At 35.9% G+C, this 13,889-nt stretch overlaps 1 protein-coding gene and 1 long non-coding RNA gene across 3 annotated transcripts; one reads left to right on the top strand and one right to left on the bottom strand.

Annotated features, from left to right (window-relative positions):
- Positions 1–493: 493 nt before the first annotated feature.
- On the top strand, positions 494–12,142 carry LOC149945204 (nose resistant to fluoxetine protein 6-like). The gene is made up of 8 exons (XM_090174663.1): positions 494–573; positions 1,945–2,110; positions 2,177–2,256; positions 3,090–3,212; positions 6,059–6,179; positions 8,381–8,567; positions 8,629–8,771; positions 11,850–12,142. The coding sequence occupies exons 1-8, from the start codon at positions 503–505 to the stop codon at positions 12,102–12,104; spliced, it is 1,146 nt and encodes a 381-aa protein (XP_090030789.1). The 5' UTR covers positions 494–502; the 3' UTR covers positions 12,105–12,142.
- LOC149945205 (uncharacterized) lies at positions 3,444–12,102 on the bottom strand. Of its 2 annotated transcripts, XR_016481020.1 has the most exons (4): positions 11,693–12,102; positions 5,406–5,598; positions 4,626–4,941; positions 3,444–4,161 (listed from the first exon to the last, which is right to left on the bottom strand). It is a non-coding gene; the product is annotated as an uncharacterized LOC149945205 (long non-coding RNA). The 2 variants fall into 2 exon arrangements; XR_016481019.1 differs by lacking the exon at positions 11,693–12,102 and having other exon boundaries at positions 5,406–5,688.
- Positions 12,143–13,889: the final 1,747 nt, after the last annotated feature.

Raw genomic sequence — 13,889 nt, 5'->3', positions numbered from 1 at the left:
GGTTCTAAATACGATGTAACTCATATTTTTAATTTACTTATTTTACGGCCAAGATTTAAATTAATTAAAAGACGATTCTTCTTACTCCCTTCTAGTAAGAGACCATTTAAAGTGTTATTCTAAGAATGCAGCGCGATGCTGAGGCAGTCTTAAACCATCTGGTTACTAAAGAGAAAAATAATGCGTGTATTTACACATGAGCAGAAGGACTATATTGAGGCAAAGTTTAGTGTTTATCTCTGCTAGTTCAATCTATCATGGGCTTTTCCTATTCGAATTTCGCCCCTGACCATGGCCATGGTGGCCGTGAATCAACTCAACATAGTCATGCTTGTAAAAGCTATTCAGTAATTTCAGTCTCACGTGACACGACTTCATCCATGCCTTTTCGCATAGAGAAAAAAACTGCGCAAAATGGCGGCCATAGCCAAAGCTACGATGTGATTTCGCTTTTACAAAATATAACTTTATTTACAGTGGTATGCTTACTTCGTATCAAATTATGATGGCTGTGAAATCGTACGGCAAGGGAGCGTTCAGCACTCCAATTGTCATTGCTAGAAGACTGTGGAAGTATGACCATGTTTAATACAGTTATTTTCAATTCCTTAAATTAAACCGTAATCTACGCTTTAACCCGATGGTTTAAAAGCCTTTTGATGCTGGTAGTTTATTGGGGACAAACATAGCCTACCATGCTCCGACAAATGAAAGGAGAATAACATAGCCTACTATGCTTCGACAAATGAAAGGAGAATAACATAGCCTATTATTCTCCAACAAATGAAAGAAGAACTGTGAAAATGTCGCGTGCTTTGGCGTCGCCACCATCGAATTTGGTTTCGTCTTTTTTTTGTCTGCATTCCGTTCCGTTATCCAAAGTATATACTACAACGAGTGAAGGTTTTACCTCTAATAATCAAGTTGGCCTTATATAACCTTTATCTATTAAATATTTTTTTATGATTTGATATAAGGTAAAAATTATATTTTATAAAATCACCAGTAACAAAATACGGTTTCGGTTTAATCTCTTTGTACATTAATAATAACAACAAAATTTACTAAAAGATCATGTACTTCGTACGACGTTTCTATCGGAAAAATCTTCAATTTTTCAAAAGAGAAAAACGGAAACTGATTTATTTTGGCTGGATATTTTATCGAAAATGAATTTTTAAACCATGATCAAATCGTAAGAAATATTTAAAAACCAAGTCACATAAGGTCAACTTGACAAAGCCCGCGGAAATTTATCAGTTCATCTTTCCATTGTCGGAGTATAAACCTCGGAGTTTTATTAAAGTCTTAAGTGAAAAGCTTAAAGGAAAAGTCCAGGTTGGGTAAAACTTGGGTCTATTTGAAAGATCATGTTTAAATATACCCAAAAATATCAGTCGTAAAATTGTATCTTTTTTTAATGACGATAAATTAATTTTTAAACGAGCGAAATTTACCCGCCAAGCGCGCTGCCATTTTCTTTCGCTTTCCCTCCGCAGACGGCACGCGGAGAAAGCGCGCAGGGAACAGTGGGCTGTTATAGCGCGAACAGCGCGTGATTAAAGTCCTAAAACATCACCGCGAAACAAAATGGCAGATCGCTTGGCGGGTAAATTTGGCTCGTTTAAAAATTAATTTATCGTCATTAAAAAGAGATACAATTTTACGACTGATATTTTTGAGTATATTTAAACATGATCTTTGAAATAGACCCAAGTTTTACCCAACCTAGACTTTTCCTTTAAATAAATGTTTTCATCAATCCCCCCCCCCTTCCCCTTATAGAATCGCTTTGCTTTCCAGAAAAATTTCCTAATTAAAATAATTATAATATGACGAATATTCCCTAAAACATTTCGGGGACATTTTTGCTTTCTACTAGACAAGAGAGGTTAATATGTTCAGTAGAGACCTTTTACAAAACGTTCTATTTATTCCTGGAAGGTTTGTTCCTCATTTGTTACTAATGGTTGGAGTCTACCTTTGGTTACCGTCTTTGGGCAGAGGACCAATGTGGAAAATTGAAGTTAATCAGTTAGCTGACTCCTGCCGCAGAAACTGGTGGAAAAGCTTATTGTTCATCAGCAATTTTTACAAAGAAAATGATATTGTAGGTCTTAAAAAATGTGTTAATTTTCTCCATAAACCGTAGTAATTCTTTCGAAATCTGGAACAGTGTGGTCCTCACACGTGGTACCTGAGCGCAACAATGCAATTCACAATAGTGGCACTGATCTACATTTGGCTACATTTAAAGTAAGAAAGAGTTTATTACTTTCTACAAGGGCCGGCCACCCAGTGATGGGTGGTCCGGAGCTCAAGCCAGCAAGCTGGAGTGCTGCGCTTGAAGCAGACACGTTACCATTCCCGCCCATTGAAACAATATCCATTCTCATCCCATTTCCATTAAGATTGTCTCTTTTAAGCATTACAATTAAATTTTATATAAAATCTGTCATTCTCGCCCATAACCTACCTGTCGCGATTTAAAGTATCACGACCAAGGGAAAAGTCTATTCCGTACCATTCCGGAACTTCGCGTTATCTTTTCCGTCCATTCAATGTATAGTAGGGTGGATTAGAGCTCGGCGTTTGGATAAGAATTAATCACTTTATTTATTTTTATCCAAAACTCACAATTATCCACAAATTATCCGAAAAAATCTATTATTTTTACATGTTAAATTGCATTTTAGTCTGGATAATATCCACGAATAAACAGTTAATCGTAATTTTTATGGTTAATCGAAATTTTAGCGGTTAATTTATCCGTTTCGTCAAGCTCTAGGGTGGATAAGTAGAAATTTACATTAAGCTACGTTTTCATAAATGTATAAAACATTAAACGTATTACTATTAATGTAGTCGATTATTTCTAGCCTGTATGCCTAACTTAAAGAGGTGGTTTTTAAAAATTCCTCAATTTAAACAATACTCGCGTGCTAGAGGCGCTACTAAACTAATTATTCTTAACTCACTGCGTAGATATAAATACATTCAAATCTCGATAATGATGTATTTGGTTTTAATTTCTTGTTTAGGTTAAAATTAATAATATATTAATTATATTTTGTTTTTGTATTTCGAAGAAAACAATGGTTTGGACAGTTTTTCTTGGTGGTTCTCGTCATATTTTCAATAATGGCAACTGCAGCCGTGATTTACGTCAATGACGACGCTCCAACACTATCCATCTCCATATTGGACATAAAGTAATTGCCCTGTTTCACTTCTAATATAACCAGATCATACATGCATAATTGATGGAAAGTAATGCTATTGAAGATTATTGTAAATGGTTCGGTTGTCGTCGAATTTAGAATAGCGCCATCTGGTGTATTAATGCTCTATTAAATGTATGAGGAAATAGTAGACAACTTTTGAATTTGAATATTTCCAGGCGGAAACATTTATTTGTTGTACCGATATCATTTTCAATCAGTGGACTTCTTTGACTGAATCCGATTTGAAACTCGGTCGGTAGATATCGATATTGCTGACCAAAAGTTAGACTACGCACTAAACATTTATTGTAAAGGAATTTTTCAAATAGCCAGCGGTTAATGTTTTACAACAAATTACACTACATTCCAATTAAATGACATTATTGAAAGCTGACACAAACAATAAACTTCACAAAATTTTACTATTTATTTTATCTCATTTTGAAAGAGGTCCGTTGAGGGTACCCTTAAATAATTAAAGCACCACCTTAGGCCAAAGTCATCTAGTATCTTTTAATGCCAGTAATTCAGGTGGTCGGGTTAAACTTCGCAGGAAGGTGGTGGCAAGCCCTTCATTCCACGTGAGCCACCAACTGCTCCCTACACTCACTAGCCGTTATGTAAGATGAATCAAAATAAGTCGTTGGAAAACTCCTTTATTTAGTAGGGAGATAACTTGAAAACTCAACTGAGAAGGAGTAGTTCCAAATTTTCACCCTGTGCCACATGTGGTCAGAATTTATATAACGGTGCTCCAAGCGAATCAAAAGCCTACTACACCGGTGGTCTCATCAGAATGCCCTACGCCAGCGTCCACAAGCCCGGACAGGTGACAAATCCAGCATGGGTAGTAGTACCCTACTATTGATGGTCTCACCCTCGATGCAAGCCACTCAACGCGACAAAAGGCGCACCAATGGTTCGACTTCGCGCACAGCTGTGGGATAGAGAGTGGATGCTATAGCAACTCCAGCCGACACCCTACCTACATAGGTGTGCTCCAAAAGGCCGGGAAAAGGGACCACTGAGCCTCATATGGAGACTCGCCACCCCACAGCAGGCTAACCAATCCTACGAGGCGGCCAGTTTGCAGGAGCCGAAACCCAGATTCCAGCCCATACCTGACCGAAGTCGGAGGGGGAGATAGGACCATTTTATCAGAACTAACATCTGCCAGTGCAAAACCGCCCTTATGAGTTACAAGAACTGGGCCCCAACTCCCCGTTAAAACCACCAGTTATTGCACACTCTGACCCATTAAGTGCCAAACACCCTGTGCCACAAGCTGGGATCCAACCTTACTCCTCTTGCTGCGAGCTGAATGTGATAAGCACTCCGTCACCCCACGTAAACCAATAGTGCAAAACGCCTCACTCTAGAAATATTATGAATCACATTTACTTGTAGCTGCTGGTGAGACCTTCCTTCAGATGTTTTAAACGGTCATTTCTAAAATATGGCTGAAGATCCAGTAGTCCATCGTCACCTCCGTTCACCCTGTGCCACATGTGGTCAGAATTTATATAACGGTGCTCCAAGCGAATCAAAAGCCTACTACACCGGTGGTCTCATCAAAATGCCCTACGCCAGCGTCCACAAGCCCAGACAGGTGACAAATCCAGCATGGGTAGTAGTACCCTACTATTGATGGTCTCACCCTCGATGCAAGCCACTCAACGCGACAAAAGGCGCACCAATGGTTCGACTTCACGCACAGCTGTGGGATAGAGAGTGGATACTATAGCAACTCCAGCCGACACCCTACCTACATAGGTGTGCTCCAAAAGGCCGGGAAAGGGGACCACTGAGCCTCATATGGAGACTCGCCGCCCCACAGCAGGCTAACCAATCCTACGAGGCGGCCAGTTTGCAGGAGCCGAAACCCAGATTCCAGCCCATACCTGACCCAAGTCGGAGGGGGAGATAAGACCATTTTATCAGAACTAACATCTGCCAGTGCAAAACCGCCCTTATGAGTTACAAGAACTGGACCCCAACTCCCCGTTAAAGCCACCAGTTATTGCACACTCTGACCCATTAAGTGCCAAACACCCTGTGCCACAAGCTGGGATCCAACCTTACTCCTCTTGCTGCGAGCTGAATGTGATAAGCACTCCGTCACCCCACGTAAACCAATAGTGCAAAACGCCTCACTCTAGAAATATTATGAATCACATTTACTTGTAGCTGCTGGTGAGACCTTCCTTCAGATGTATTAAACGGTCATTTCTAAAATATGGCTGAAGATCCAGTAGTCCATCGTCACCTCCGTTCCTCGTAGTAGCCGATCCAGCCAATCACTTTCTTGGGCTTTTTCCTAGATATATTAGAAACTCGGCCCAGAAACTAGTTTAATTTAAAAGACAGTTTACCCCTGTAATTGGCCGGAAAGTATAAATTAAAGGATTATCAATCGTTTTCGCATTTTAATTTTTCTAAGAAATGTGCTCTACAACTCCTCCATTTTAAGGTATAATTTTTCTTAAGAAATTTGAGTTTAAAACAAATTCAAAGCTTAATAGATTTTTCATAATTACAAGATTGAAATTATTTTGCAACACATGAGCTTCATTTTTAAAGATGTTGTTTTAGTCAGTTTTACATAAAATTACAAAATTTGTTGCATTATTAGAACAAAATAGGTATTCATAAATTTCTCTAAGGGTACAAAGTCTTTCTGAGATGTAATTTAGTGTTGATGTAAAGAGATTAACCACTGTGTACTTTATATTGAATATTTGAAATAATATTCTATGCAATGCGCCGACAAATGATGAACCCGTTCCCCCATTCTACTCGGAATTAACCTAAAATACTTTTCCAAATATTCGCAGCTATTTACGAGAGTATGGTGCACGAAACGTTTTCTTTTCGCATTTGCACATTGGCGTTTTCGCTCTTGGATTAGCATTGGGGACCTTTTTGTCCGAAGAAACTCAACTCAAGATGTCAATGGTGAGATCAAGAATGCGTTTATTTATACTTTGAGAGAATGACAATGTTGAGAAGATTTTACCGTTGCTCTTGTTCAAAAAGTAAGCTCCTGCCCTCTAACAAATTCAATCAGCCCTTAAACTGACGTCATCCACAGCGATTGAAGCACACCGCTGATGGTTTTTCTTAGCAGGGAAAAATATGACCTTGATGCTCGCTGATCGTCTTAACATAATCATTCTAACTAACAAGAGAGAACCCGAGGTGTTTATTGCCGATTTTGTTCAAAGTCGGGTGTAATGTAGACCTATATGACATTTGAAATATTCCAAAAGGAGACGTTGCACTACCCATTCGTTTTGCCATTACAACCGAAAATGTTTTTGATCACTTAAAACAAAAAATCTCCATTTAAAAAAAATGGGATTTTCTTGGTTTCACAGCTACGATAATTTTTTTTTCAATTTAAAATCACGAAATGGGTAATTTGTACCACATTTAGGTAAAATTGTAACAATTTTTGGGTAAAATAAGGAAAAACTCTTATTTTTGTTTTAAGTGATCAAAGACATTTTCGGTTGCCATGGAAAAACCAATGGGTAGTGCAACGTCTCCTTTTGGGAAATTTCATATGTCATATAGGTCTACATTACGCCCGACTTTGAACAAAATCGGCAATAAACACCTCGGGTTCTCTCCTTGTAAGTATAAATAAATACGTTATTTTTAAGAATTAGAAGAATAATAATTTTAAAATCCAGCTGGGAACCCATATGGCTGATCTTAGTAAATGGCGATTTCGATCTCCAAGTGTTTACCTAAAATATTTATCAAAAAGCAGGTCAATCTCACCCAAGAAAACGGTGATCTCGACCTTCAAATTGACGATCTTTTAAGATTAACATTTAGGCATTCCATAGATTCAGAATATCTATACAAATAGGTCTTTAGAATTCCAAATTGGTTTTGATTTTGTTTTGTTATATCGATCGTTTGTTTTTGTATGGTACGAAAACGACATTACCTATTTCAAATCAACTCTTTATTTATTTACTTTTTAAAAGTGCGAAACGGAATAGTGTTAAAAGAAATATGTAAAACAAAAAATTAGAGAGAATGGTCTCAAATATTTCATAGAATTTATCCCACTTTGTTGTTCGCACCAAAATGTGAGCGCCGCTATTTTGAACAAACCGTAACTGGTTAGTTAGACATTTATTTTATTTATTAGCACCTAGTTACCGCATGAAAAAAAATTATCACCTTCTTTATCATGGTATTTTATAAATCAGGAGCTGAAACGTAGCTTAAATGAAGTGGGTATTTTAAAAAATATATAACAAATATTAATGAAAATTTACATTATCAATGAGATATTGTTATTTGAATATATACAATGGTGTATTTTAAAAATTAAGCGATTATGGTTTCGGAATAATTTTTCAGTGTTTAATTCTGGGAAAACCTTGATTATTCAATATTCAAAGGGCAGTTAACATTCATAAGTGATGGAGAGCGGTGGACACACTGAAGAACAGTGGCGGCGCCTACATTTTGGCTCGAAACAGTCTATTTACTATTGTATTATCGGCCCCTTATTATTTAAAAAAATATTTTATCGCGTAAAATAAATCTTTCGGCACTACTTCTCTATGCTTTTCTTTATAAAATTGTTGGTATGTTTAAGGTTAAAATTTTAGCATTTGATTTGGTGTGCAAATTTGCCTATAGTAGGTATTATGCAGATAGAACGAAAATCTACGCTATAATAGTGTGTCCCAAATACCGGTCACTCGCTTTCAACCTCTGTTATAAAATCTTTTAAATCCATTTAAAAATCATACAAAACATTTAAACAAAATACAGTTAATATTTCGAAAGTCAAAATTTAGGCCAGAGATTCCAACAGTTTTACTGATATAGTCAGATTTCCGAGGATAGCCAGAGTTCCTACACAGTACTGATGAGCCCCAAAAGGGCGAAACCGGTCTACTGTTGGAATCTCTGGCTAAAATTTTGTCTTTTGATATAATTATCTTAACGTTGGAATTCAACGGAAGCCCGAGCGTAAAAGGTGTCTGCTGAATAGCGACCGCCATGCAATAATTGGTGAAGAATTTCACTATAAATTTCAATGGACTGCTCACATATAGGGCACTCTGAATGTTTAACAGTTAATATTACAATAATTTTCTTTCATTGAATTATTTTGTAATGGCTAGATGAAAAGAGCTCTCGGTTGGACGGTGGCTACTGTAATCACCTTATTTTCGATTTACACGGCTGTGATTTGGAATAGAGGAAACAGAGTCCCGACTATTTACGCGGCGATTTACGGTGGGCTCGCGAGATTTGGTTTTGGACTAGGAATAGGTTGGATGTGTTTGGTGTGTTCCACGGGCAACGGAGGTAAGTTAATGGCACTTTTGAGAAGAACTTCACATTTTAAAATATCTAACTCTTATTTCAGGTATCGTATCAAAAATACTCTCGTGGAAGGCTTTCGCGGTACTTGACCGATTGACATTTATGCTTTATATCTATCATATGCTAAGTATTATAATTTACTGCAAAAACTTGAAAGGGCCTATTGACCCCAGTCACATCACAAATGTAAGGACAAATGGATTTCACTTACAAGTGTTAGTACTAATATACTACAATATAAAATCAAATATCGTTGGGGCTTCCAACAGCGATTGTTTAGTTGTTATTTTTTTGATAACCAATTTCATTAAGAAAGCAGATAACTGGTTTAAGATTGTCTAAATTAACAGATAAAAAGTAACCAGGAAGTACAAGTACACGAATTATTGCGTAAGTATTAGAAAAATTATTAACATAATATTAAATACTCGTGAAAGTATTGAGATTTTGAAACGAAAAAATAACCTGATGAACTTTGACGACGGTATTTATCTTAACTCTGCGAGGAAATCAATTTTTTAGAACCCCCCCCCCCCGCCTTTTTTTATTATTATTATTTTTTTTAATCTGTATTGTCTGTATAAATGGTGTTGCCGCAACATAACTTTTGTTATTCCTGATGATGGCACTAACATTGCCGAAACTAGTCGTTTTAATATTATGTTAATAATTTTTTTTATACTTACGCAATAATTCATGTACTTGTACTTCTTGGTTATTTAACAGCGTAGGGCTGGAACCATTGGCGGCTTAAGAAGGCTGGTCCCAGGGGCGGCGGCAGTGTTTTGTGACACCCCGCAGGACCGTGCAGAAGTTTTCACGTCCGTCTTCTTCAAGTTTAATCGTTCTGATTTGCACCTTCCCCCTCCCCTCGAGCTTCTCCGATGGCACCCCTGGCTACCCTGGTACCCGGGGTGGACCACCCTCTCGCCCCCCCTTAAGCCGCCACTGGCTGGAGCCACACCAAACGTTAATTAGATAAAAAGTAATAAGTTTCCTTTAACAGAATTTATAGATTTTAGAATTTACGCCAGGTAGTGCTTTTTCGAAATGCCTTTCTCTTTACGTTTTTATTATATAATTGGAATTAAAATGAAATTCACTTTGCCTCGCTTTATTAGTTGAACCATATGTAACATAATCACTCATAAGTATGCCATAAAAGCATTTTCGTTAATGAAACCTTGTTCACGGGATATGACGTAAATTACGTTACTTACAACTCCGTGACAAAATATGCGTCATCAACTTTACTGATGGAAAAAGGAAGTTAGTGAGAATTCCTCGCGCGTTTCTGGCTTTGTCCATGTCAAGTTTAGCTCGTGCCTCGCGATCACATGATTTAATTTCCATGGTAACCTTTTCAATAGCGCAAGGATTATAATCATTTTTGAATTTTTGGGTCAGCTCAATGTATGTTCCGCGTGAAACAAGGTCTCATTGAATTTTTTTCAATGGAAATATTATACAGAGGCATACTTATGAGTAATTATGTTACATATGGTTTAACTTATAAAAATCAAGTGGGATTAAGATCGTCCTTTGCTATAGGACGCTTGGCAGGAGCAATTTAGTTTACCTACTGAAGGTCACAAATAATGACAACCACCAGATTTTGATGGGAAGCCAAGTTTATGGCCAACACCATTTCCAGTATGTTGGGCATAACAATATTTCATTTCTTTATATGTTGTTGGAAATACGCCCATTGAGATTTTTCCCATCAGCATAGGAATGTATGTATGTAGAGGTTAACGGTAATAGTTATTGTATTGTTGGCTCACGTGGCATGAAGGGTTTGCCACCACACTCTTACGCCTTGTAACCCGCCCACCTGTTTAAAGGCATTATAAGTCGCTAGATGATTTGGGCCTCAGATGGTGCCTAGCTGATAATTATTAGTAGAGCCAAAATTTCAAATTCCAAAGGGTCGTTTTCAAAAGCATAGTATAGTATAGTTTAGCATTAAATGGCACTCATTTCAAAATTGCATGTTACAGTTACCATTTTTGGGATCATGCCATCTGGTCGCTGGGCAAGTGGTCGCCGGTCGAGTGGTCGCCGGCCTTGTCGTCGCCGGCCTAGTGGTCGTCTGGGACAAGTTGTCGCCGGACATTTGGTACCCTAAGAAAGTTCATAAGATGGACAAGTCGTCGCTCATTAATAGTTTTTCATTCAAAAGTCATCGCTAGCAGTAGCCTGACTGTGCTAAGGTAGCAAAATTAAATATTTTGAATTTAAATTTTTAGTAAAAATGCTAGAATGAGTCTATGGGACGATAAGACCCTATAAAGCTTAATTTATTTGGTTTTATAAATGTTTTCTAGTTCTATGGTTAAATTAATTATACTGGAGTGGTAGCTAATAAACTAAGTTAAATTAAAATTAATGGTGATCCACTCTTGGTGAAGTAAGATTAAGTTACTTTAGGGATAACAGTATAATATATTTTTGGAGTTCTTATCGAAGAACATGTAATGTTTGTTACCTCGATGTTGAATTAATTAAATTGTAAGGTGAAGAAGCTTTATTAGTTAGTCTGTTCGACTATTAAAAAATTACATGATTTGAGTTCAAACCGGTTTTTTAGAACGAAAGGACCAGAATCTATAAATTATTTATCTTATGTTAATTAGTTAAAAATTTATTTAGTTAATATGGCAGATTAGTGCGTTGAATTTAAGCTTAATTTATAAGACCGTGTCTTTTTTAATAATTTTGTTAATTTTAAGCTATACTTTGATATCAGTGTGTCTTTTAGTGAGTGTAAAAGTAATATTTTATTATACGCGACGACTAGTCCGACTTACGAATTTTCTTATGGTACCAGTAGTCCGGCGACCAATAGTCCGGCGACCACTTATCCTAGACGACCGTTAGTCTATCTTTACCTGATACACTACTTAGGCTGTCAATGAAATGTCTAGCCTTAGTTCACAAGGCTATAAACTGTTAAACATCATCGAAACCATACTAAATTTTTCGTTATTTTAAATATTTAAATCATCTCCTTTTATGACTTGTTAAGTAAACAAAATACTTCAAACATTTGATATAAAAATATCATTTGGATTAATTTTAATCCGCCGTGTTTTGTAAATACTTACACTTGGTAGCAGAGCTCAAGAGTCCAGCGAAGGTAAAAACAAGGAGTAATATAATTTACGTTGATTTAAATCATCCTTGCCAAAACCGTTTTCTTTCCTCCTCTTACCGTAACGAACATTTTATGGAAAGATACTTAAAGTTTTGTTTTATATCAAGGTGTGGATGTTCTTGGGAAATTTAGGAGTCAGCATGATGGTTGCTTTCGTTGCCAGAATTATCTTCGAATGTCCTCTGGACAAGTTGGGGAAAATACTTTTTGCTCCAGCGATGAACAAAAGTAAAGTCTCTCAATCAAATTTTGAGAAAAATAGTGAAAATATTAAAAATGGAATTCAAAATAATTATCAAAAGAACGAATTAAATGACAATACGAATACAGAAATAATTGGTCTCAAAATTCAACAGTTATAGAACGAAATACCGATATTGAACTATGTAAAATAAATATCAGTACGCCTGCTGTATAAAATAACCAAAAAATTGTAGCAATAAACTTGAAGGGAACTTTAAATTTTATTTCACAATCGGAAACTACGGGAAATTTATTTTCGCAGTATATTAAATTTTTTCGCCAATTGAAATCTCAAGTGGGATTTCATCATCCAACAATTTTTCAGCGACCATTAAATCTTAATTTTCATTCAAAAGTATTTTTGTAATTTACTTGACTCCCTTTCAAACGTTTTAACTTAGCTAGGATTCAGATGCCTTCTTGCAATACCTTGACTTCTGTCAAGACTTTTGTCAGAATTAACGTATTAGAAAATGGTTAATAAAATTTTGATAAAAATTGGATTAATAAAATTTTGATAAAAATTGGATTAATAAAATTTTGATAAAAATTGGATTAATAAAATTTTGATAAAAATTGGATTAATAAAATTTTGATAAAAATTGGATTAATAAAATTTTGATAAAAATTGGATTAATAAAATTTTGATAAAAATTGGATTAATAAAATTTTGATAAAAATTGGATTAATAAAATTTTGATAAAAATTGGATTAATAAAATTTTGATAAAAATTGGATTAATAAAATTTTGATAAAAATTGAATTGATCAAATAATGATCAAATTTGAATAATGTTTTCATAGAATATTGTATTAAGTTTTATTGGATCATATTTTGATAAGATATCATTTGTTCAAGTAATATCACATATGGTCATATTTTGATGGTAGTTTAGTAGGTCAATTTTTTTAGGTTTGCTTAAGATAAAATAAATAATAAACAGCTAGGCTAAGATTTTAAGAACCATTTTCTTGGGTCTAGGAGTGAGTTGAAATTAATACAATAAGTAACTCAAAGGTTGGCGGCTTAAGTTAAAGTCAGGTGGGTCACTCACTTCGCAGCCCCAAAACCCCGATTAAAACTACCATCTCCCCTCCCCACTCTTTCCCTCAAGAATGACAAGATTCAGTGTTCAACTGGTATTAAGGCACAAACAGTTTGAATCAATTTTGGTCTGAAATTCTGCATCAAATAAATTGAATCCAATCCTAATAAAGTTGAATTTCGTACATTGTAATCGGATAATGAATATAACGCACTTTGGATCCAAATATTTTAGGCCCATTTATTTAAATCCAGTTTAAAAATATGTAATCCAATAGCTTTTGATTACAAGTAAAATTATCACACAAGATACCTATTACCTGTTTGGACTAAATTTTTTACCCTCATATTTAAATTATTTGACGTCAATTTATTTGGCGATTCCTCATTATAAATTGAGGTTTGAAGAAAAATTTTGATATTTTAGGCAAACGTTACAGCTAATGAAAAATCATACCTTTATTTTTTACGATGTCAAATTAAACTAGTGTTCATTATTATTATTACAACGAAGTGAATAAACTGAACAAAGTGTCCTTGACCATAATAAGAAACTTTCTCGTGCAGTTTGACCAAAGACTAAATATACGCTTCGCTACATAGACTGGCGTGTTCAATTGCTCAACTTGCATACGATAACAGCCAGTGGTCCAAATGTTCTCAGTGCTTCAGCAGTGCTACTAGTGGCGCCTTTAACAGCTGGTCAGAAGCTTCTTCCGTGTTTCGAAGTGTGAACAGGTTTTTTGTGTGGAGACACCGGTCTAGTAAGCGAAGCGTATGTATAGTCTTTGACTAGGATCGAGTGTCGCTCAATTCTTCTGGTCGCGGTGCTAAATGCTCGTTCAAACAGTTCGCGAAGA

This window comes from Leiobunum rupestre, chromosome 5 (assembly GCF_980474605.1).
Source record: "Leiobunum rupestre chromosome 5, qqLeiRupe1.1.hap1, whole genome shotgun sequence".
Classification (NCBI taxonomy): Eukaryota; Metazoa; Arthropoda; class Arachnida; order Opiliones; family Sclerosomatidae; genus Leiobunum; species Leiobunum rupestre.
The sequence above is the reverse complement of the archived record's forward strand: the minus strand, read 5'-3'. Positions and strand labels throughout refer to the sequence as shown.